General features: G+C 41.5%; 1 protein-coding gene across 47 annotated transcripts in view; it reads left to right on the forward strand.

Annotated features, from left to right (window-relative positions):
* The window catches only part of PTPRF (protein tyrosine phosphatase receptor type F), a 376,832-nt gene that overhangs the window by 120,678 nt on the left and 230,370 nt on the right, over nt 1-25,784 (forward strand). For 45 of the 47 annotated variants that reach the window (XM_086902277.1, XM_086902303.1, XM_086902267.1 and 42 more), the window contains exon 3: nt 9,864-10,025. In XM_086902277.1, coding sequence (XP_086758403.1) covers nt 9,941-10,025 — 85 coding nt within the window. In that variant the 5' untranslated portion in view covers nt 9,864-9,940. Of the gene's footprint in view, nt 1-9,796; nt 10,026-25,784 lie in introns of all 47 variants that reach the window. The other 2 variants (XM_086902265.1, XM_086902278.1) reach the window with 1 other exon arrangement.

Raw genomic sequence — 25,784 nt, forward strand, 5'->3', positions numbered from 1 at the left:
GTGGTGATGAACCCAACTTACCTGAGAGGTACTAATGTTTACCTTTGCTTTATGTTTTGGATTTCTTTCTGAGGTTGGCAGAGGCAATTATCAGAGGTTCATTAACACGTGCAGAATATTGTTAGCCTTCCCGCCTTTTCTCATCTTTCTAATCCGAAGCAGATGAGGATTGTACATGCTTGATAAGGTGCCAGGTAGCACCAGTCCACAGCCATGTGGAGCCTTCCTATCTGCTGCCTGTAAGTGCTCAGCACTTTGGTGTGGTCCCCACATAAGAACTTACTTGCAGAATGTGAGCATGGAATTAGATTTTGGCCTGTTTGAAGAGTCCTGGCACTTGCTGTGTGGCATGAAAGATGGAAGATGGCTGGTCTGTCCAGAAAGTGTTGGATTTGCTGCAGCCTTGATGCAGCTGTTATCTCAGTCCCTCTGGACAGGAAGTAACTAGAAAACTACTGCTTTGATCTGGCAAAGAAAGAAGGCTTTTAAAATATATTAATTGATTTTCGTCCATCAAACAGTTTTGATCACACAGCCTCAGATCTGAGTGAGACAAAATCTGATGTGTGTATGTTTTGTGTGTCTTATTCTTTGTATAGAATGTGATGCAGAAAACCTGAATTTAATTTTTAGCCTGAGGTGCTACTGAAGGAGAGAAGTAGTTTGGAATAAAAACTTAGGAATAGAAATCCTTGTACTAAGAGTTAAGATTGACTTGCTGCCATTAAATCAGGATTTGACAGTTTGCAGACCTTTAGTTTCTTCATCTTCAATATGCATTATATTACACCCAGGGCTTTTTTTATTTACATCTCTTTTTATGGCTTAGGTGCTGTGTCATGTATGCCACCTCAGAGGCTGTTTTCTTCGGGCAAAGCAAAGCTAGGGGGCCTTACTAGCAGGAAAAAATAAAAGGAATAATCATAAATTTAGCATCTTATTACAATAAGCTTGATTGCATCTTGGTTTCTTTAGAGGTTACAGAAACAGTTTTCATTTTTCATACAGAAGGCAATTGCATGAAACTTGTGCTTTCATAGTTCTTGCTTATTAGTTGCGGAGGGAATTTCTGGGTGCTGTCTTCCAAATGCCAAAATGCCTCCAGAGCGAGCAAACTGCAGGATGCTGGGGGCGTTCTGCATGGAGAGAATTCAGTTTAATAAATGTAATAAGTCCATTTACCCTACTGGGCTCTGTTAACTACCTGCATATGAACTGAACACACATAATGTTTGGGCAAAGGTTATAGAAGCAGTTTGCAGGAAAGGCTGGCTCCAGAGCACACCGAAACAGCAGCTCTTCTTTTTTAGCCCTCAGTAACACACACAATAATGGGGTTCAAGCAGTATCTGTGCTTGAGACAGTAATAACAACTATGATATAATTAACTTCAAAGCCCTTTGGGAGAGAATAATTCCAAAATCTAGCATTGAAAATGTTCATAGTTTCACAAGATGAGAATTACAGGAAGTTTAATTGGATACATAAACCCTCCAGTAGGGCATAAGTTGTCTGCTAAATGATGGCATTAGGAAGAAGCCAGCCCTGTGGCAGCCTGCTGCTGTCTTCTCCTGCGCAGGTTAGAGCTGGCTGACAGGGGTGGCTGGGACAGGCGGGGATCCCGTCTGCTGGAGCCGTGCTGCTCCCCAGCTGGTGGCGGCATGTCTGGAGAGGATGGCAGCCAAGATGTATTTGAGAGCTTGGCACTTTGTGTGCTTGGTGAACCTGTGGAAAAGGATTATTGTCTCTGTGAGCAGGACCAAAGCAGTAAGTAATTTTTTACTCCATTGCCACGTGTGACAGTGGCTGTGAGACATTGTCACCAGCATGTGTGTTCTTTCCAGAGCCTGGCTTAAAATAGCTGCAGACACAAGGAGTTGCTCAGGATTATTTAATCACTACTGTCTTCATCAAGATGCTGCAGCATCAGCAAGGTTGAAGGTGTCTGTGGGCTCCTCACATAAGTCTTCATGAGTGGCCATGACTGTGGTGGATGTAAGACATGAATACATCATTGAACTCACAGAAGAAGATGAAAACGTTGAGAATGATGGTAAACTTTAGAAAGGGTAACTTACAAGAAAGTGAACAAGTTAGTGGAAGCATCCGTAATATTATAATGGAAAAAAGTAAGAATAAGAAAGAAAAAGGGAGGCTGCAAGGGAGAGTGAATCAGTTCCTTGAAGTGGTTTGAAATCAATAGAGGAGCATAAGAAAACAAACTGGGAAAAGCAGATAAATTAGCAAGCAGTTAGCTGGGAGTAATTTGCTCTAGGTAGGTGGCAGGCTTGAGAAACTGTTTGAGATGAAAATTTGGAAACCCAACTCTCATTTGTCAGTAGTAGAGTGTATAAAGTAAAATGAGTATAAAAGGAAAATTGAAAGATCCAAGGTGGACTTTGAAGAAGTGCTGACTATATATAGACAATAAATAATTTAGGCAAATTGGTGCCATTGTCTTGTGTGAAAATTTGTCTTGGTGGATGATGGGAGGTTAAGGAAGGCAGTTAAGGAAGAGGAGTGTGCTGCCAAAGAGGGAAATTATTACTTTGCATCAGTATTTAACCACTGAAAATATTGTAGAAGACTTGGTACTAGTATTGTGCCCAGTATTTCTAAATATAAAAGCTAAGCAAATTCCAGAAATTGAGGTCTTGGCAAAAGCAGATTTAGAATAAGCTGTTAATCTGAAAAGCATTAAGTGAGCAGACCCTAGTAGGATGCTATGTTACATAAAACATAATTGAACTTCTAGCAAAAGTAAGGTATTTTTTGTTAAAAAAAAAACTTCCCCCTACCTCCCCCCAAAAAAGTATTTTATGTACCTTGTATTATGATTGGAGCAAAAATTACTGTAAAAATAACACAATACAGGGAGATCATGTTCTCACAGGGTCCAACTTCAATGGATTCTGCAAAGGAAAAATTCTAGAAGTTCCTCAAAATCTTCAAGCCAGAGAAAGGGCTTGTTTAGATTCTGGGAGGTCTCTGAAAAATTTTGACACCGAGGCCTCTAAGGAAGCTGAGTAGATATGTGGGTAGAGTAAAAGCATTCTTACAAAGAGGAAACTGATTTAATTTTGAATTAGAATTGATTTAGGATTTAGTTTGGCTTCAAGCCATTAGACATCATGCAAATCCTTGAAGGAATGGAAGGACAGATTGTCTCTCATCTGGTCAATCATTTGTATTCTTGCAGTTATAGTTAAAATTAAGTTCTGGTGCTCAGTGGATCTTAGGTCTGCCCTGCCTTGCATGTTCTGTCATTCTGAGAGATGCAGAACTGGTGTGTTTGGCACTGTTGGAGCCAGATGCAGGAATAACAGGACCACAGCTGTACAGTCAATGGCACTCAGCTGTGGTGTGTTGTAAGCATAGAGCCCAGAAGGAACGTGTTTCTCCTTCTCTTGAGTTCAAAACCACCTGTCTGCACCCTGGCTGTGCAGAACTTAATGGCCTGGAATTGGGTTTAGAGGAGAGGACTTAGTACCTAGTGATTATAGTCCTTGCACTGTTTTCTGTTGTGCTGAATTCAGTCAAGCCTGTTTCAGCACAGTCATTTTTATTGGGAATGTATTGTCACGTGTTCAGTAATTTGTAGAAAAATCACAGAAATTACTGCTCTGTGGAAATGTCTGACTCACGAGCATGTTTCTACATTAGCAGAGTTTGCTGATAGTTAGGGAGTAGGTGAATTTAGTTTTATTTTCTGTGGGGCTTTCTACTGCTCTGGATCCATAGTTCATGCATCTGGATGCCGTGCTGGGCCTGTTCTGTAAATGTAGGAGACCTCTGTTAGAAGGCTGATAGGCAGTGGTTACTTCTTTAAAGGAGACTTTACAGCAGGCATTAGGAGCCTTTACACTTGGGTATGGTGATCTACAGCAATCTGTGCTTAGTGCTCACTGTGAGTGATAGCTGGGCTTGTGAGGCTCAAGGCTGATCTATATTTTAAGTGGGTGTTTTAACTTATCTCCATAGTTATTTAACGGGGCCCTTCATAATCCTTGTTCCAGTGGAAAAATTCCTCTTTCTTATCTAGTATTGTCTGCAGGCAATGACACCTTCAGAAATTAATGTCTTCAGAACCAAATGTAGCCAATAAAGGTGACAGGAATATTCAAGTTGTGCTTGTATTTTGCTTAAAAGTGGCTCTGCTCCCCGACTTGGGTCAAATTGGGATTGCATGTTCAGGATCACAGTGACCTGCAACTGGGGCAGCTTGTGCCTAAACACTTCTCACTTTTTTGTGCTTTATCAAAATAAGGGGAATATTTTAAAAGTACTTCTGAGTTGTTCTTGATGTTATATATATTGCTCCATACCAATCTGCTTGTATTAGTTTGTTGGTTTGTTTTGGGTTTATTTTTTCCCCCAGATTATGGGATATTTTGGGTTTTCTTTTTGTTTTTTCCTGTCCCATTTTTATTTTCTTTCCAAATAGGTGATGAAACATTTTCTTTCTGGGAAAAATACTTCTGGGGAGGGTGTGTTTCCCTCTTTTATTTTGCCTGTTTACTGAGAATATTCAACATACGCTTTGATTGGCTTTGTCTCGTTCTCACAGTGATGTGTCCATGACTAATTATACTCCTCCACACCTTTCTTGGTGTTTTGTATCCTTCTTGTACTTACAGATAGCTATCAGATCTTTAGCCTGTCTGTCTAGTGCTTGTGACTTGACAGAGTTTTATCCTTCCTGGTTCTTGAATTGCTTTGCTCATCCCTCCTCTCCAGATGGTTTGAGAGTCTTGTAACTGAGAGCACCACACTGATGCTCTGGGCCTGCTCACACCTGGGTCCCAGAGGGGTACCTTTGCTCATGTGGCAGTTTCTTTACCTCTTGGCCTTTTTATTGTATTGCAAGCTCATAGGAAGTTCCTCCCTAAATCTATTCGAGTGTTGCCATTGGTGCCATCTTCATATATCTCCCCACTGAATCTCTCTAATACATTCCCTGCATGTGGGAGTTCGGAGTGAAATGAGACTCATTTTGTCTTTTTTGGCCATATTGCTGTACTCCCCAAGTCTCTTTATATTATATTTCTCACAGAAAAGCTCAAAGAAATCTATGCTAAAGGAATACTAATATAGTGAAGTGAAACATTGAAAAGTCATTAGCCTGTGTGTAACTGCTTCCACAACTTTTAATGTGTGCAATATGATGATCTTGAGTTATATGGTGTGTCATGGTTTTCCTGTTCCTCCTTCTGAGCACAGATGAAGCATTATGTACAGAGCGAGGCAGCTGAGCTGTAGCCAGTTATTGTTTTCACTTTTAACAGAGCAAAGAGCTGCCTTATTGCTCTGTGTGGTGCATGATGGCCATCACTGATGTGGCACCCCAGAGTTGATCAGGTGCTATTGTGTTGATTGGGTCCCTCTGGAGCAATGGTTTCTCCTCAGGTACTTGTGTAAAATACAGAAAGAAGGGGTCCAGAAAGAAAATTGCTTGTTTAATTGTGTAAATTGCAGTAGTGCTGGGAGAAGCTGATGTAGTTTCAGCCCTGTCTTTGCTATCATCTGGGTGTGCCCAGTTGGTATTTTGTGACCTGCATCCTTGGGCTCACCTTGAGAACGCTCAGGAAGGTTCCACCTTGACAAACAAACACAATTCTTCCTTTCTGAACAGACACTGTTACATCCCCAGGTCAGATAAGGACATTGCGTATGCACTGGGCTCACCTTCCCACCCTGTAAGCTTCTCCAGAGTCTCTTAATGCAGTTTCACAGCAAAGGCAGTGTCAGTACTCACACACACAACAAAACGTGGCAGTTCCGTGGATGTGCAGGGGTTCCTGGAGGGAACTTTTTTGTGCTGACTTTTTAGATTCTTTGGGTTGCAAAGTAGCTTAACCTAAAAAGCGATTTTAGTGCAGTACTTCTGTCCCTGGTTTGGAATGGGCAGGCTTGCTTTGGCGATGCTTTTTTCCACTGTGCCAGTCTTGGCTGGTGACCCACATGACACTTGTTTCAGTTCAGTTTATCTTACAGAAGAGTTCATAGAGGACACAAGCTATGCAGTGCTGGTCTGAAATTCCTCTTGACTCTTTAAAGTTGACTGCTTTTTCTAATCTCTTGCCGTCTCCTGTGAGACATACTCATTGCCAGAATTTCTTAGTACCATATGAGCTGTTGGTATTCTTGGCTCTGTTTTAAATGAGTCCAGCTTTTTCTGCCTGTCTGAAAGAATCAAACTGTGTAGGTTTCAAAAAATGTCCTCAAGACTGCCTCTTTTCCATCCACCTGCCCCACAGCAAAAAAATGATATATTTAAATGAAGATTGCTAGTTTTTTTGTTATGTTTTCCTGCTTTCTAGCTTTCTGCCAAACCAGCTCTTGGTAGCTCTAACACTGAGTTTGGAGCAGAGGCAGGAGTTTAGTTTGCTAAACTCAAAGCTGTTTTTACAAAGCCATCTGGAGTGCTTAGCCTCAGCCTAATTTTGGGTTATGTAGTCTAGAGTTTATAATATTGCCAGGACCAGATGCAGAAGAAGAAATGAGAATGTACGTGTGTTTTTGAAAAACTTTCTTGTACTGTGTCTGGGCTCCCAAATGCAATATTATAATTGTGAGATGCTGGCCAAAGCAGTGAGATTAAAGGAGGCCTTTGAGTGAAGGGACTGAGATCGTCTGGCGCACAGGAGATCAGTCCAGAAACAAGAGAGTAGGCTGAAGAGGCATGAGGTTGCCGGGGACAAGACACATTATGAATTGTAGGAGCATTATTTGGTCAGTTGCTGTTGTACTTGATTTTGCCAAAGCAATACCGACTTCGTGTTTGTTTAGCATTTTGCCAAAATGTACCAATACTATCTGGTTTTTAGCTGCTTTCTGTCCTAGGCTGCCTTCTGCCCCTGGAAAGGAAGCCTTTAGCATTGTTTCAGGATTGCTGTTAAACACTGTCTGAGTAGCAATGACCCTTCTAAGGGTTAGCTGAGCTTCAGCTGAAACCCTTTCTTTGGGTATTGTGTTGTCTTGTTGAGAGAGAACATCGTCCCTTCTGAAAAATGGGAAAGCTGAACCACTGGGAGAAGCTTTTTAATATTTTCACTTTCAAAAGAGAATGACAGCTACTGAGATTTATAAAATTTTAAAACATTCCAATTTAAAGCTCTTTAATTATTGAATGCAGACAACTTCTCCATAGGCAGAGCAACCATGGAAAGAGGAAGTGGGACATTTTGATCCTGTTCAAGGCCAAAGGTGGTCTATAAACTTTGGAGGGACAGACAGCAGTCTGGCATAAGAAAATCTGGTTTTACTACCAGATGGTAAATTATTTAGAGCGCTAAACAGTTGAAAAAGATCAAGTCCATGAAGCATCTGGTAGGGTATCTGACAATTCATCAGTTTTGCATAGTGCATGCTGTACGTATCTCATGGGCTGGAGAGGAAAGTTATAAATCTGTTGAAACTGGAGAGAAGCTTGATCACATTTACTGAAAGAAGAGAGAAATCAGGAGACAGACCTATTCTTTAACTGAGGTTTTTGTGTTCCTGAGAGTTACTTCTGAATGAGGGCTGTGGAGGTGCCATTGACAAGACTCTGAGCAATCTGTGCTCAAGATACTCCGTTAGATGAGACACTTTTGTTGTTAATGGAAGTGAGTGAAAGAGAAAAAGCTCTCTGAAAGCTATTCATCCCCAATGTGGTCTGACAAATACCTAAGATGTTTCAGCACCACCTGTAAAACTCGTTCTCTGTCCTAATCTTAGAGAGCTTGACACACATCATTAGTTTTGACACAGTAATTTCAACCCTTGGTGTTTCCCACCCCCTCCCCCCTGGAAGAGTAGCCTTTTAGGCTTCTGGCTGCTGTTGAGCCAGATGTAATGCTGCTTAAAGTGCTTCAGTGGGTTCCCAGGCAGCACAAATCCTCTGGGCAGCACAAATTACCCCTGTACATGCAGAATTCAGAAGCATAATCATCACTCTTGATCCAGGCATTTCTTCCTATTCCTGTGTGGACCATATCTGGGGAGCTGGCTAACACTGGGCCAACTGCTTGGGGACTGAACTACTCTGTCATTGGAACAGAGCTTATGCAGCTATAAAGATACAACTACCTGTATCTGTCTTTGCTATGTAAGACTTGTAAATGGTGCTTTTAGTAATCCTTTGGTGAGAGTTGAGTGGGGATAGGGAAGTTGGAGGGCAGCAAAAATAACTAAGTGTGTGGCTGGTACAAAGAGCCTCTTCTGCGGTATTCAAAATTTTGCTGCTGAACTTAGTTTGATTTATGCCTTCTCATTGAGACAATAAAAGCAGGATGAGATGATCAGTATTCTCTCTGCATCTAGGTTAGAACTAGGTTATTTTGTAAAGCATTTTCAGATGTCTTGGCTGCAGAAGATGTTGCATAAATAAAGTTTTCTCTGTGTTGTGTGATATTATAACATGTGAAAAGATTTACTGTGCAAATACAGTAACAGAATGGAGAAGAATCATGATCTCCTGTTTGTTAGTACTATGCACTGTAAATATTTGCCGAGGTAGATTCTCTTGAGATTTCTTGTGGATTTCCCTAGGCACGATCATTGCTGGCATTCTTTGAGCGCCGTGTTTTTGTCAGAAGTAGACGTGCTTGTAACTTGTGATACTTCCATCAAAAGCTCAGCGGTTTCCAAAAAAACAATGCGCTTCCAAACCTAGCAAAATTCAGAAATATCTTTGTTAGAGCAGTCTTGAAGATGTTTTTGAAATGTCTGCCAACACAAGTAAGAGTGGCATGTTGGGCTATGAACAGTGTGCACAGTTGCAGGTACTTTGCTTCAAGGATACTCATGGGGTCCACTCAGGCTGGCATCTGCCAGCATGAGATTTTTTTCACTAATAATGCTGTGTTGCTAAGTCTGGTAACTTCTGCAGCTTAGTGGAGAATCACATCTACTTCTAAATAACTCTTGGGCTTGCATTGAGATACCTGGCACTGAAAGTGTGAACCCCTGTTACTGCAGAGTGTGGTCACTGAGGGCATGGTGCTTGCTGGTTCCTTCAAGTCTGTTTTAACAGGTAGACCTTAGACTTTGAGATGGAAGTACAATGAGTATATTCCCATTAAAAGATAAAGAAGGTAGATACACAGAAATTACATTATTTTAAAATACTTGCCTTCTTTTGGTTGGTTTTCAAGGAATTTTCTATAATTCAATATTCAAGCAGACATCCAAGTTAAGGCAATTTACAAGATAATTTGCTTTGTTTTGGAGAGGGAATATCCAGTCATGAATCCTTTTAGGTAGTCATTGCCTCCATTTTGAGGAGTTTGAAGCTGAGGTGTCTGCTTTGGGTAAAACTTCTCTTTTATAGGCACTTTCCTTAAGAACACTCTGCTGTGACTCTGGTGGCCCTGTGAGCTGACAGCTGATCCAATTCAGCTTCTGTTTTTTCTGCTTGAACCTGCTGAGGCTTGTCTGGTGTACACCAGCCTGGCTGGATGGTCCAAGCTGTGCTTCACTTGCAATTTGATCGCAGACCCTCCCTACATACGCAGAAAACCACGTCTGTCTAGGGCACATGGAAGGAGAGTTACAAGAGCTTAAGACTGTTTCTTGTATGTAATGTGCTGCTTCAGAGCTATTTGTTGTGAACAACAGCAACTAAAGGATGCATTAATGGGCCATAAACCAGACTGTACATGAAGGTAAACTTGGAGACAGGTGCATTTATGCCTGCTGACCCTTGAAATCAGCTTATTGAATTCGGAGGCGTCTGTGGTGCTCTACTGCTCGTGCAGGGAAGATGGGTAAATTTCTCTTTAAAAGTATCTGTAATGATGTCTTTGCAGTGCAGTTCGGTATACTGGCAGTTAATCTGTGTGTCATAATAAATTTCCTTTTCTTCCTCTTCTGGTTTGCAGGAGTAAGTCTGTGTCTGTAACGCTGGATGTACTGACCACTTGCCTCAGACTGAAGAGGACTTGCTCTACTTTGGAATATGGTGCCTAACTTCTGCATCCCAGTACTCACTGTGCCAGCAGCCATCCTCTGCTGCTTGATGCTGCCTTTAGCAGGAGCGGACAGTAAGTAACATTTTGTTTTGGAAAGCTTGAATGCCTTGCAAAATTTCTTTTCAGAAATATTAAATCTTCTTTGTACTGGAAACTGAGGGCTAAGAGACAACTCCCCCCAGTCTTCTATTTCCCAGTGTGCGCATTGCAGATAAACAGGGTGTGTGTGAAGGGGCACAAGTAGAACTAAAAAGACTGACAAAATTTATTCAAGTGAAGAAGGAATTTCTGTAGTAGCTGCGAGATCAAAACCTGACAGTTTGATTTCTAACACGCACAGATGAGTAAAGAAAATTGGGGGCGGAGGAAGAAAGAAGTATTGGGGTCACAGTAATCCCTGTTACTTTTTCCTTGTTCTTTTGCCAGCTCTTGTAATTTGTGTAGCACTGAGACATCTCTCCTGAGTCAGCAGGCAGTTGCTGTTGGAGAAGGCTGTTGGGGAAGAGGGTACGAATTCTTACCTTCTGGTGTAGCTCTCCTACACCTATATTTTGGCAGAATTGGAGTACAGTGTTTCCTTGTGGTCATACTTTTAGCTATTGTGTCCTTGCTGTTGTTCTGGTCGTCTTACAGAGTTGTTGTGACTGGCTTTTATTAGCCCCATCCAGCCAGGGGGAAATATGTGCACGAAGTGCTGTTGTGGACAGACTAGAGAAGAAAAACATGGCTAATGGTATCCTACTAAAAACACCTTATTGTAGGAATGTCTTAGGGAATGGGTTATGGGGAGAGCAGGAAACTTCATGGCTTTTTTGCATAATCTTGGGGTATGCATTTGTTAAGCAATCCCCAAGTATCTGTGCAGACCCCCTCCATTTTTTTTTAACCTGTACCCAAATTTTCAGTGTCCATGTCTGCACATTCATCACAGACTCTGGCAGTTGTAAATACTTCTTGCCTCTGAAAGTACCCAGGCTGCTGGGATGCTTGAGTTGGAGCTGAGGTGACCATGATGCACCTCCTTAGCTGCCAACAATCATCTCTTTCTCACTCCAGCTTTAGTCACCAGGCTTATAATTAGATATATTCTTGTGAAAGTTGAAATTGATTCATGTTGTTAGGAGCCTGGCTGAATGTAGGAAACAGACTGGGGGGTCCTAAATGTCCCTGACTGAAAGGAAGACCTAAATTTAGATAAGCTGGAGAGAAGAGTGAAGGAGGGATGAGAAGAAACGTACAAATTCAGTTATTTTGTAGTCATTAGGGATGACTTGCACAGGCAGCAGATTAATATGGGTCTGTATGAGTCTGAGCTGCCCAGTTAAACTGGGAGCAGCAGCTGTCTCCTTCTTTAGCCTACTTTGCTGTCTGCTGGTGCTGTTGAAAGGTGCTTATTCAGATCACTTTATGTCTGCACATTGCAGTCCATTTTGGAATCTGGCATAGAGAAATACTTGTTTAGTGTTCTGAGGTGTATAAAGATTCCCTGAAACTTATTATCTGCATACTGGCTCCTGCAAAGGAGAGAAGCATCACTCACATCACAGATGTGCAGAAGCTGGTGGAGCTCGAGATGTCCTAGGACAGTTTTTGGCCTGAGAATAACTTTTGGCAGAGGTGGTTTGCTAATTTGGTGGGACCCTTCCACATGCTTAAATTTAAGAAAATTGGCTCTGTTTCTGTGTGGTATCTCAGATATGGAATGTTTCCGTGTTGAGTAGCAAGCTTATCTGTATGTATGTCTTTTTCTCTGGTGCAGACAGACTCTGAATTGCTTTTTCCTAATCTGGAAGGCAGCTCTGGAGGGCACCGACCTTTTAACCACCACAGCCACCATGGATTAATCAAGGGTTTCCTAGGGTGGAAAGTGTTGCTCTGTGTATTTTAGCAACTTAGATTTTTTTCTATCATCTTACCCACTGCATCTTGCCACTGACCCTCAGAGGCTGGGAGCTGTGTGGAAAGACCTGTCTGCACTGTGCCTCTGCAGGGGCAAAATGTAAGCCCTAAACCCTGCACTTTATGGAACCTGCCAGCAGTGATGCAGACAAGTGATGCCGTAGTGAATCTGGCATTGGAGAGTCCTGATTCAGGACTGTAGTGAAGGGCAAAGGGAAGATCTGACAGTATATGAACCCTGGAGCTTCCAGAAGAAGATAGGGAGGAATGCTGTGAAAGGAGCACCCCATGTGCATACTCCTCTGTTTCTTTAGTCCCCACAGCATCCTGTTGGCTTCAGTGAAAGAGCATTTATTTACACTGGTCTGGCTGTTCCAAAGAAATCACTGTGATTCTTCCTTTTCCCCATTGCATGCTGCTTGGAGTCAGTGGAGGGATAGGCAGACTCTGTATCTGCAAAACGTTCCTGCATTTCCCCCACTAAAACAACAGGATAATGGGAGCAGCATTATCCCTGTATTTTCTGGAGTCAGTCCCCAGATTGCTTCTTACAGGAGCAGGAAAAGGATGCCTGGAGATGGGCTGTGCTGCATCCCTGGCAGTAGCATGGCTTGTGGCTGGATGCTCAGGGAGCACCCAGCACTGGGTTTTCCCTACCTTCCCCACCTGCTGTTGTTGTAACACATCTCAGTGTCACTGCTGTAGCTTCCTGACAATTAAGGCAGCTGGCAGAAAGCTGGATGTTGGTGCCCAAGATAAAGCAGATTTAGTGTGTATTGCCTGGCAGAATTAGCGCCAGGCTGTGCCGGTGCCTCCCCTGGAATCCAGTTCATGGGAGCTGTGAAGAATGTCAGTGAAGAGGAGTTGAAAGGGCATCCAGAGTTTAAACTGAGTGGCAGTGTCAGAAAGAGGGGCTCACTGGGTGCCTCCCTGGTAGCAGGAGGGGAGTAGTGGTTTCCAGGCTGCTCTGCTGGGTGCTGGGAGGAGAAGGTGAGTGGGAAGGGGCACATGCGCACCAACGGTGGATACAGAAGTGCTAATTTGGCAGACAGCTATTTCAAATCCTCCCCAGCTTTTACAGACTGCAATAAGAAACTATTAAATTTTCTCTGTGATCTGACTGTGTTTCTGTCAGGGTGACCCTAATTCCATTAGCGCAGCTCAGAGCTGATTCAGGATGGCTGTTTTACCCATTCTCTCTCAGCTTGCTTGTGTGGGTTTTTTTTATACATTCTGTGCTTCCCTGTCTGTCAGCTTTTGATTGTGCATGGGAAAAATGGCTTTGCAGATTTCAGTTAGTGTTCAGTGCAATTGTCAACTAAAAGATGCTTTTTTCCAACTTTTGAAAATGTGTCATTCATTATAATAAAGTAAAAACCAAAAAAATCCCCCCTCAAAACAAAATGCAGAGAAAACGGGGGAAAATCAATACTGTCATGAAAAATCAACAGTATCTTTTTTTGTTGTCTTGGTTTTTTAAAAATTAGGCTTTGTTTTTGAAGTCCTGGGCATGGGTTCTATTAACCAAAGGAAGAGACTAGGTGACCCATCCCAGGCCTTTTCTAACCACAGTATATTTTGGTTTGTCTTGCACGGAATTTCAAAGGGTGCAAGGAATAAAACCACTTCAAAAGTGACCTTGTAGAAGGAAAGAACTAAGGCAGAATTAGGCCAACTACCTGTGAATTGATACCTGGTAAACAAACAATTTGCACCTTTTGATTTCTAGAGGTAGAGCAAACTTGGATTTTATTTGAGGGGGTAGATGAAATGTGCCTCAGTGAGCTGGTGTGGTCAAGGCAGAGCTTGGACTCCCACCACCCCTGGCCAGAAGGGACCTCAAGTCTGAAGTGTCTCAAAGCTGTCCTGCCCCTGAAATTAAGAGTTACTTTAAATCTGAAAGATGTGCATCTTGTACATGCAGCTTTTTTGGGTTTTTTTCTTCTTTTTTTTTTTTTTAAATCAGTGTTTCTTGGGTGCTAATTGAATTGAGGAGACACATTAAAAAAAAAATAAAAAGGGAGGGTGTGGATGCTTGTGAAGGTTGGGAAAAGAGTACTAAGATGGCTTTTCTAGATATGGTGATGTCTCAAGTCTAAGAGTAGTAAGATGGCCTTTCTAGCTTCAGGTAGGCTCTGTTTTGCCAGGGATTTTGCATTATACCTGAAGTATTGTGCAGAGGCTTTGCATGGAAGAGCACTGGAGGGAACATTTGCTATGGCACTAGCTTCTCTTTGTCCCCTAACTCTGCTCTCTGCCCTTACTGTTCAGTGTTCCCAAGACCAGCTTCACTCATTTTGACTTCCTGATTCAGCTCTGCTGCCTTTGCTTCATAACATGAATGATGCCTCAACATCAGCTCAACTCCAAATACAACTGCTCCAGGCCACACTGTGGGACAGACTTGATGTTGTGCAAGCCTGGAAAATGGCCAGACTGGGCAGCAGGATCCCATTCCAAAAGCTGGACACGAGGCTTCTCCACTGCTGCCTTGCATCAGTTTCTGTTTCCAGGTTTCCTGTTTGCATGCCTGTCCCCAAACACAGCATCTAGTGATTATGTGTAATTGATGCGATTGGATCCAGGTATTGCAGCAGAGGTAAATACTAATTTTCTGCAATTCTACCTTGACTAGCTTGACATATTCCATCAGCAAAAAGAACATGGAAAATACTGTTTAGGAAAACCCCTGTACCTGAGGCATTGAGGTGGCGTCATTAAGGGCCGGGTTGAAATATTAACTACAGTTATTGTGCAGTGTTTATTTTTGGTGTCCTTACTCATCATGTATAAAAATACATATATTTACGTAGGAATGGATTCTGCACTTTCATATAAAATACCTAAATGCTGTCTGCTTGTACCTCTGTGGTGCAGACATCAAGGTGGAAGTGATGCCGTGAGGACAAACATCATGTTTAGAGTAGAAAACAGATCTTTTTCTGCATTTATAGCCCTTTTAGCTCCAGCACTTGCAGAGGGCATGAATTTACTTGGGTTGCTATCCACAACAAATCACAGCATGATGATTTGTCTTTTTTATATATTGTTAAAGCCACCAGCATTCATCAATCAACGTCAGCTGACAGGTCAAAGGTCTGCTTAGCCCTAAATCCCTCATCCAGTAGTGGTGAGTACGAAGACCTATGGAGGATGTAAAAGCAGAATAAATATATAGCGATCTCTTCCAGTTGTCGTCTTGGAGCCCTCAGTGAGTGGTGGCTCCTGAACCCAGAGAGGTGCTGTAGTAACTGCAGCCAAGCTTATTTTGGGTTTTGCTCTCGGGCTGCGCTGGGCATCATGTGGTCATTCTGCAGGGACATCTGGGGGGCAGTGGTTTGCATGGAGATCAAGGTGTAGGCTCTGACTCTTGCCTCTACTCCATGGCTCATTGTTTAAGCTCCTCACTGCTGCTGTGCAGGGCTGTGCATCCCCAGTTGCCATTTGCACCATTCAGACTCTGCTGCGCAGCCAGAAGTTCCTCTCCTGCCCTCACAAGGGACTTCCTGTGATTAAGTATATGTGTAGATTATCCAGCACAGTGACAAATGTTGAGGGGATGATGTATTTAATATTTGCTCTTTGAGAGAGCGTGTGCTTATTGGCTTGGTGATACAGAAAACCGATAGAACTAGCTGCTTACAGTTTTATCTTCAGTGTAGACTCATAGATTTTAAGGCTAGAAATCAGATCAGAGCAATCTTTTACTCTGACCTGTGTATCACAGACTGTATAATTTCAGTAGTAATTTCTGCATCAACTTTTTAACAGCTGTGGATGAGCTAGCACGTAGCCTTTGGGAGGCTGTCAAATTATGATTTGAAAACTAAATGATAGAGAATTTACCCATCTCCTATATGATCTGTAAAAATGGCAAGTAATCATTACTTCTCCAAATGTGTATTTATTTCAGACTACCTTCATGCATTTTTAGGGTTTAGACACTGGATATTAGAACATCTGTCATTGAGGCTGGAGACTCCTGCTGTTTAATGCAATCTCCTGGAGAAGCAACTTGAAGTGGAGGAGTTAGAGAACCAGAAAGTTTGTCCTTTTTGTTGTAGAAAAATAGACTTGTCTTGTTTTTTTTCTGAGCAGATATAATTTTTGTTGTTCTTCACTAATCTGCCAGACTTTTCAGTATGTTTTTAAAGTCAAGGGACCAGGACCAAGACAAGTGGCTGCATTTTCTAAGTGTACAATGGCACCTTTAGGTTTTTTTACCCAGAGCATTCAGCTGGGAACATGGTCCTCCACTGTGACCTCTGAATTCCTTTCTGGACCTCTGATTCCCAGGATACAAACTCAGATTTCATTAGTGTGACTTGGTTTTTTGCTCACAAATATCTGCCCCTAGGTACTTTAAAATGTATTTTGTTGGATCACGTCTCATTTAGTCATCTGAGTAATTCTTTAAAGGTAATTTTCCCTTTCTATTTGTAGCTGACTACCAATCTTGGTAAAGCTTACCCTTTACTTTCCAAATCTAATTGCAAGTTAGTTGCATTCATTCACAGATGTTAATCAGTCGTGGCTGTATGCAGAGACTGCTGTGTGGTTTTTAAAGAGATATTTAAAATACCCTATAGTAGTGATGGTAACATTCTTTGCAGATGGAAAGGAGTGCCAGAAAACCGATAAAATAATATGGTTTGTCGTGATGCTCCTGGCTATTACTAGTACTGATGTCAGAAAGGGAAAAAGTACAAGATCTGCTGGAGCTTTCGGTGTTTTAGCTGAGTAGTTGTAAAAAGCAATGATGTGGTAATAGGAATGCTTTTTTTGTTTCTTTGATTATCTCTTCATTATACTGGTGCTTCAGAATGATACTGTAATATAAGATGATCAAGCTCATTTTTGTGAACAACCAAGAGTATGAAATTTGTTTGCTCAAAATGTTAGTCAATCTTTTTTGATGTTGAACATGCCTGGTTTAAAAAGGAGTGGGAAAAAAAAGCATCTGTTCATGGGCGCTTTTTCTCTGGTAAGTTGTCTGTCTTTATGTATCAGGAGCTGAAAAGCAATGGTGTACTCTTAATTGAATGCTCTGTTTAGTCCCTTGTGAGAATCAGTGCTTTGTCTGTGCCAGAGACAAATCTCATTTATTTTGTTGGTGTGAAAACACTGTAGGGTGCTTACTGAAACTTCTAAGTCATAGAAATGTCTTTTGCCTTGCACACTTTACTGACATATGATCACTGAATTAAATCAAGGCACTTTTTATAGTGGATGATGGCTTTACATTTGTACATGAATTGTAGCCTGCAATGCTAGAACTTTGAATGTGTGTTTGTTCTGTCTTTCTCTCTTGCATCATAACATGAAACCTTCACAATAAGGGGTATTGACGTGGTATTAAAAAGAAATAATTACAGCATATATTCCATTTTATGTAGTACAGGCTAGAATGACTTCGTAGTCCTGCTGCGCTTTTCAGATGCCCCTTCCTTGCTTATATTACTCATTGTTTCCTTCCCCCTCCCCGTAATTAATAGTAGAATTTCCAGGAAAATTGTATTTTTTAAGATTGGATTGAGATGTATAGGTAGTACCTGGTCAAATCTTAAAATAAATGGAAATGCCACCATTTTCCAAGAGGTGTTCATTGTACCAAATGTGACTGTTCTGAGCTGGTACTTTTAATAAAGTCAGCATTTCAGGAATTGGTTTGGAGTTGGTTTGTCTTTGCTACATGAGGTTATTCTACTTGAGCTGATAGTGGATTCTCTGGAAGTAACTGGGGTCTCATGGAAAGGACTATCATCAGTCTGCTGTTAGCACTGGTAAATACTGCAGATTTCAAAGGAATCACTCTCAATTCTTGCTTTTTTTCTGCTGCTTTTCTTGCAGATTGTTTCAAAATTTTTTACAGACTCTGTGTATGATAACTTTGTTGGCTCACCTCAAAGGTGAGATACAAGCCTTTGGCAGTTAATTGTCACATGGGGAGAAGACAGTGACTGTTGAGTCTCTGCTCTTTGTTATAAGGGTGCAGAACACCTACGTGTCTTCTTTGTGTTTATTTTTAGCCAAATCCACTTCAACTGTTGTATTACTTCTGTTAAAGGTTTTTTTTGAAAAGAGGTTTTAAAGAGGCCAGGAAATACACAGCAGGTTTACACATGTAAGGGTTTTGCCACTGAAAAAATACCACTTGTAATAACCATTTTGAACCTCGGCATTAGCACAGCTGTGCTTGGCAGGTGGGACTGTTCCTTTTCACCCACTTGTCAAAAGTTGGGGATTTGTGCGAGGGGGAGACAGAGTGTGTTGCAAAGCTTTCACTTTGGTGTCGTTCCTAAGACAGGGCATTGCCTTGGTTTTCAAACTTGAAATTCTGTCTTTTGTGGTAAATGTGAGTTACTGTGCATTGATTTCAGAAAGAGTTTCAATCCCTGCATTTGGGGAAAAAAGACATTCTGGAAGTGAGGCAGCTGTAGTGTATTGTACTTGCTGAGTGTTTAATTTAGAAGAGGGAATGTTCATTGAAGTAACAGAGCAATGAATAGTGTGATTCTTGTTATGTGCTGAAAATGGTTAAAATACTGATCTGATGATGCTGACTATATATTTTAATCCTATTTAGGATCAAACAGAAGCTTTCGGTTTTTCCAGGACATGGGAAAAACCTTAGAGAAGCAAACTTATAAGCAAGTACTTTCATATTCCTATTTAAAGGACTGGGATGTCTGGTCCTGACACAGTGTTCTCAGTCTTGGCATGCTGAGTACAGAGTTTAGTATGGCTCTCAGGAAGATGATGAGGGGAATCCAACCTGGAAAGTCTCCCTTTACTCTTGTTTGATGTAACTGGTAATGATCCTAGTTATTGACTTGTCATTTATACTTGCTGTATATAACTTCTAATATCCTTTTTTATTCTCCATTACACACAGTTTATCAGGGGTTAACATGAAGTTCCTTAGTTATAACCTGTTCTTTTCAGCTTTTTATGAGTTTGTTTCATGCCTGAAATGTGCCCTGCTTGGTCTATAGGCAAAGTTCAAGTTGAGGGACTGTATTTTATGAGTATGTCATTAGTTTTTGGTTCTTTCTGCAAAAGTTGTCTTTGAATGCTCTTAAAAACAAAGAGAGTGGAAAAATACTTTGGTACCCTTAAAGCTGGCTGTGGTGATATTTATAGATCTATAGTATAAAATGTCTGTGTAAACATTTGATCACCAAAGCAAATCTGTAGTAATGTCCAGAGAGAATAGAACCTGATTTGTAGAAGGAGTGACCCATAGAAAAACAGGCTGCTGAATAATATAAAGGGAATTTCATGCTGGATCACTATGTAAAGGATGCTCTGTGAACTCGTGTGTAACTAAATTGCCTGTATATTCTTTCTTGCCTCTGTGGTCTCAGCCTTCCCAAGAGCCAGAGGTGCACAGCAGAGGCATCCTCCAGGTCCTCCAGCGCCCAGCCTGGAATGTGGGCACTGAGAATTCATTTGCACCAGCACCATGAAGTTCCTGTTCTAGTGCATTTGTCTGTTTCTTGGGGCAGTTGTGGAAATAAAGTGGTTTTTGATGAAGTTGCTCTGTGGTTGTACTGCAGGCCACAGGGGCTTGGTCCCGTCTTTCTTGGCAGTGCTTGTTGAACCTTTATTCTGTTGTAGTAAATGCATAGAACATTTAACATATTTAACTGCCAAAGCTGTTTTTTTTCTCTCCTCAAATGATAAAATACACCACTGTCTGTAGACTTGTGTGCCCTATTTTAAGAGCAGTGTGATTTGGGGCTTTTTTTACACATTAAGACAAAATCCCTGTATTGTTCAGTCAGCATCTATGCAATGCTCAATGTCTTTTCCATTAGACACTCAGCCTTCTGTTGCAGATAAAAGTTTTTTTTGCAGGCAAGTTTAGCTCAAAAGTTCGGCCGTTGTCTGTAATCTGTAGTGTTTTGTATGAGAAGAGCTTCCTGTGTAATTTTGTGGAATTTAAGAAACCCCACTTAACATCTAAAGATTTATATGCAGTTATACCATGTGGAGTTTTCCAAGTTTATGTCAAATTGCAGAATTATTTTGTGTTATAATAATTGCTGGATGGTGTCAGACTCGAGGTGCATTTATACCAAAATTATCCCAACATAAGCCTCCAGTGATGGCCAACAAATGCTAGGTGTTTTAAAGAGGTACAAAAAAGATCATCTCGTACTCTTGCTTTTCCTCCTCACCCACGTTAGTTCCCATTTCCTATACAAAATTAGAAGTTGTTCTCAGAAACTGGACTTGTATTACTCCTTCTGTAGAGCTTTATTAATTGCAACAACTCTAAATACTGTTTTACCCACACGGGCAAAGGAATAATACCCAATGTACGTTTGTCAAGGTCAGATCAATCTAATTTCCTTTAATGACAGGCTAACAGGCTTTGTGAATGGAGAAGCGGTAGATGTCATTTATCTTTAGTAAAGCTTTCAGTGCTCCCTCATGAGACTTTTTCCTGTGAAACATCTGCTCATAGGGTGGGTATTTGGCAGTTTGGTAGCATTCAGCATTTGCAGTAATGATCTCTCTGATAGAATAGAGAACATGCTTATTAAATTTGCAGGCAACAACAAGCTGGGAAGAGAGGCAAGCATGTTGGAGGACACCATTAGAATTCAAAATTATCTTTACAAATTGGCAAAACTGTCTGAGAGGATGCATGTCAATAAGGAAAAATGTGGATAGATGTTTGAAAATAGGAGTAATCAGCTACATAAATACAGAATGAGAGACAACTGCCTAGACAGCTGGTATACAGGAAAGGTCTTGCAGTGCTAATGGATCATAAACCATAAAGGAGTCAACAAAGCAGTGCTCTTTTGAGGGGGACAGACATCACAGTGACAGGCAAAAATGAGGAGTACCATCCTGAAGACACATTTGATAGTCTTTGTGCTCTGCTCACATGGTTAAGGCCTCCAGTGAAACATCTCGAGCGTCCCTCTGCCAGAATGGAAGGATTAACTGGGGGGAAGCCAGTCTTTCCCATCCACTGCTAGGAGAAGAAATAATGTGCTTGAACTACATCTGGGAAGTTCAGGTTCGGCACTAAGCAACCTGCAGGACTGTTGGGCATGGAATTGAATTTCTGGAGGAATTTCTGGAATTTTTAATGCAAACAGAAAGTGTTCCCTCAGATATGTTCTAATAGGCAGTGTGTTTTTTTTTAAATGAATGTTTCTTTGTCTTCATTTATGAACCAGGAAAGGTACAGTCTCGTAGCCTGTCTTCTCTAGGTCACCTAATAACTCCTAGATTTTTATTCTGTCCTCCTCTCAGGTGGCAATCACTGTCTTTCCTCTGACTATGTAGCTTTGTGTGAAAATGTTTTCCAGGCCCCTAGTGCTTTTCAGTGCACTTCATATCTCTGCTCTAGAGGTGCCGGTGGGCAAAAATGGGAGAATATGAGACTTGCAAACACCCACTGGTTTTCTCATGAGCCCTCATAGATTTGCTATCTTTTTGCCCACGTCTGTGCATGACTAAAGGTCAGCTGCCTGTTCTGGTGTGTGCTTCATCTTCTGAAGCCATACAGTTAACTGAGCTCTGCACATTGTAGCAGGTAATTCTGTGTTTGGTTTTTTTTCTCTCAGGACGTGTTAGGTATTTATCTGTAGGTAGCTGGCTGCCCAGAGCCTTTGCCATGCTGTACATCTGTTCAGAGGCTGGTGTCTGAGCTCTCTTGGTTGCAGGGGCTTTGCTTGCCAAGGCAGGGCTCTGGTGTGTATCTGGTGGTTGCTGCCATGGTGTGCAAGAGCCCGTCTCTCTGACAGCACCAAACATCTGTGCTGTTCTGCAGTCAGATGTTGCTAAGAAAGGCAGTTCCAGCCCACGTAACACAGCACCCAGAGCAGCAGAGCAGGTCGGAGGGTCTGCATTTGGACCGCTCTAGGCAAACAATGCTGCTCTGCTGTCCGGAGCACCGCTGACCAGCAGCTCTTGGAGGGGGAGATTGAAACAGCTGCTGGCAGCACAAAATGCTTTGAGAAACAATTGCAAAGGATACTGTAGGTCTTGCAACACCTTTTGATTGAAATATGTTTAAATGCTTATTTATCTGTATGAAAGGGAAAATGTATTAGAAATGTGTATTTGTATAGAATGCTTTTAATGTTAATGGTAGTGGAAGGGAAGATGGGTAAGGTTTTTTTGCTTCTCTCTTCCAGTAGTGATTCTTGCTATGAATAGCTATACATCAGCTCATGAATTTCTGTCTGAGTGAGGTCCCAGGGCTGTATGAGATGGGAGTATCTCATGCTTCATGTTAAAAGATTACGGTTAATTTATTGCATGTTTGTTGTGGATAAGAAAAAGCTATTTACCTACCTAGACTTTTCCTTCCCTGGGTTTCATAAAAGAGCCGTGTACTTCTTGCAGAAGAAGTACAGATCAGAAGAGATTTGTCTTTTTAATGAATTGATTTAAATCAAAATGCAGGCCATTACATGAGCTCCTGAATTCTGGAAACTCTAGCCATTATGTTGGGTGTTTCTTTGCCATCAGACTTTGACTTCAAACTGCAATTATTTTTCACAAGATGAAGAATGAAGTCTGTTGCCTGTTATGAATAATAGAGTATGGTAATATCACAGCTATATATGCAAACTCTGCAGACTGGCAGCACAGCTGCTAAACGTTACGTTTTTAAAATATGTGCAATCTGTTGTCAACAGAATTAAAACCAGGAACATTACATGGTTTGTTTCGTGGGGAAATTTAGTGATGAATTGTTCTACATTTTGACCTTTAAAATTTTTTTGAGTCTCTGCACCTTCTAGTGAATTGGGGTGATTCTCAAATTAAAATATGTGGAATTCTGATGGCTACCCTGACATTTCCTAGGCCTGGCTGGATACCTGGTCTTGATTAGTTTTCTAGTGTACCTGCACTGCCAAGCTGGAGAGGCTCATACACTGCACAGCTGTGCTTGAAGTGATTCCACTGTAAACCTCATCCAATTAAAAGGTGAATCCTGTTCTGGTAGTGGAAAGTTGTTTTACTGTCCTCTCCCCTGATATGGATGCGAGTGGAAGTGTTGAAGGGAAGCGTTATCGCTGTTGCTTTTGTAGCTTGTTGTTATCGTCCATCTTCATATACAAAAAAGTGAGAAATGCAGCCTGCCCAGCTGTCTGCGAGCGAGTGTGACTCGGCAAGATAAACCTTCACTGGCTGTAATGGGCCTGACTACAGATGATCATTCAGCTCTTCACTACCATCTGGTAGTGTCCTGGTTTGAACCACAAGCAGCAGGAGAAATAGGGTGGAAATACAGCAAAGAACAGCAGTCCATCATTTTGGTGCTGAGAAGAAATAATGCACGCCCAGGGCATGTTCTGCTCTCCTCCTCCTGACTATGGAGTGGGAGAGTAAGAGGGAACAACCTAGGAGTGTGAGAAAGGAGTAAATGTGAAGAATACAGAACATTTGGGTTTACTGTTCCTCATCAAAACAGTCTTTGAAGTCCTGCTGCTTGGGAAAAGATGCGCACAGGCACTCCCATAATGCCAGTTCCAGGGCAAGCAAGCCTGGCACTGCTGAGAGCAGCTCATTGAGTGTTTCTGTGTTCCATTCCTCTCACCTGCAGAAAGAAATGCCAACATTAGCAGATCTCTGATTGTGTCTGTGCTGGCAGAGGGTCTCAGAACTGATTTATAGCACTTGTTCAGCTTTCAGCGAGCAGCAAATGTATTGCTTAATTATTCATGGCAGATGTATTATTGCAGGAAATTAAGACATCGAGGAAACAAGTAAAAACTATTACTGAATAGAGCTATAAACAAGGTAAGGTGGAAGGGAAAGCAATAGAAAAGCTCTTAGATGCTAAAAACCCCTTGTTCTCAGAAATGTTTTCCCCCTTCCAAAAATAATTGTTTAAATTCCCAGATATGCAAGTGATCGTTCATAGTACATAATTAAATATTCTATTAGCTAACAAGTTGCATTTAATTTGCTACATTTGTCATCTAAATTATCACATTTGTGAATGTGTGGAACTTTCTATGGCTTCTTTCAGCAGTAATGACGCAATTCTCTTTATGTCTTTGACTTCCTGAAAAGATGTGGCATCCTACTTGTGCAGAAAAATTTAGGTCAACCTTTGACTTTCTGTACTGAAGAAAGTGGATTTGGGTTTGCATTTTGTGTCCTGGAGGTATTGTTGTGCCTGGAGTAACTGTGCAGTGCTGCTGCGGAGAGTGGGACACAAGGCCTATCTGGATTTCCATTGTTTGAGACCCCTCTGCAAGCAGGCACATGTGCACCCAGCTTTCTCAGATGCTGCTGTAGCTTCATTCAAAGATTTATTTGTGTGTGTTGGTGGCCTGTGCTGTGAACCTGTTCTCTATCCTGTGTCTAATGCTCCAGACACAGAGGCCAGGGCTGTTGGCTTTGAGGAGCACTAGCACTTTCTTGGTCATCAGGTGGCACAGGAGAAGCCTGGTGTTTGATTGCTCTCTGTGTACGTAGAGGGAGTTTCTCATTATTGCTGCTCCAAGTTCCCAGTAGCTTTAAACCTTGCACATTTCATGACAGTTTTTCAAATATGTAATCACTAAGTGACCAAACTTCACTGAGAAGGAAGTGGTTTAAAGACAACCCTTTCAACTTCTTTTTCAAGAATAGAATTATTTCCTTTATTATAAAAGTTATGGGGAGCATCTCTTAAGCCTTCATGTAACGTCAGGCTTCTGAGAGTTTCCATTTCATTACTGTTCATAAACTCATTATTTTGGTACGTATTTTTTGGAGCCCTTTGTAATTTCAATTACGTAATTTGGAATGTAGTGATATTAGAAGTCCTGTTATGGAGAAGTCAGAGCAATTTTAAGGCAAGCAAATGAAATTTAATGATAAAATAGCCTTGTGTAATTCATTTCTGTGATGGGAGGTGTTTTAGTCCATTTACAAACTCCGGCTATTTGGTGATTGCAGATAGAGGTGATGGAAGGAAAATCATCTGTAACTTGTTCTGTAATGTTAATTTTCCTGACTCTGGAAAGCGTGGTCTGTGTATGTATTCACATATGTGAATACAACATTTCAGACAAATTGGGAAAAAAAGAGATCTTGCAGGAATCGCACTAAACCATCAGCACTTGAGGAACACGCTCCTAATTGTGTTTTGTGAGCGCTTGATGTTCTGTACACGTGCATCTCAGGATCGCCTAAACAGAGCTTTGCTTCCAGACCTAATCAATTGGTTCTCGAGCCGTTTAGCTTTTTAATTACTCTTGTCAAAGTGAAAATTATGTGAAAGGACTTGACTGTGCAATTAGCTGCTGAACATTTTCTGCAGCAATAGTGGGGAAACAATACCAAGTCCCAGAATAGCAGTAGATACAACCATAGGAACAAATCTGCTTCAGCAGAGAAAGAGATATTCTAGTAACTAATCTGAATGAAAGATAATTTATTTTTTAAATATGCATATATTCACAGATGTGAGCAGAAAAGGCTGTTTGTGTGAGAAAAGCCTGTCCCCAGCAGAATGCCAGGTTAGTTGTCACTTGCTGTTTTCCCTCTGATTTGAGGGCCCTGCTCCTCTTCGGCAGCGGCTGCAGCCCTGTCCTCAGTCAGGGCTGAGTATGTTGGAAGAAGTGCCAGCCCTTCGACCTCCAGACTACTGGGGGCTAAATTTCAGATAGAGAAGGGTTCACCTGTCCTGTGCAGCCATGGTAGAGTGCACAGCGAGTTTCTTCCATGGACAGCAAGAGCCTGTTTAGTGTTCGTTCGGTGATCTATACTTGATCTGCTCAGACAAATTATATCTCTCAGCAGTTTCGCACTAAACTAATGTGAGCATTCAAAAAATAAATAAATGAGGCAGTGTCTATAAAGAGCTTCCATCTAGTGAAGTGGAGCAGTTGGAGCCTGATTAATGAATCCCATTTGAACACACTGGTTGTGTTCACCGCTCCCCTCTGCTGAGCTCTGTCA

The sequence above is a fragment of the Cyanistes caeruleus genome, chromosome 9, assembly GCF_971803275.1.
Source record: "Cyanistes caeruleus chromosome 9, bCyaCae1.hap1.1, whole genome shotgun sequence".
Taxonomy (NCBI): Eukaryota; Metazoa; Chordata; class Aves; order Passeriformes; family Paridae; genus Cyanistes; species Cyanistes caeruleus.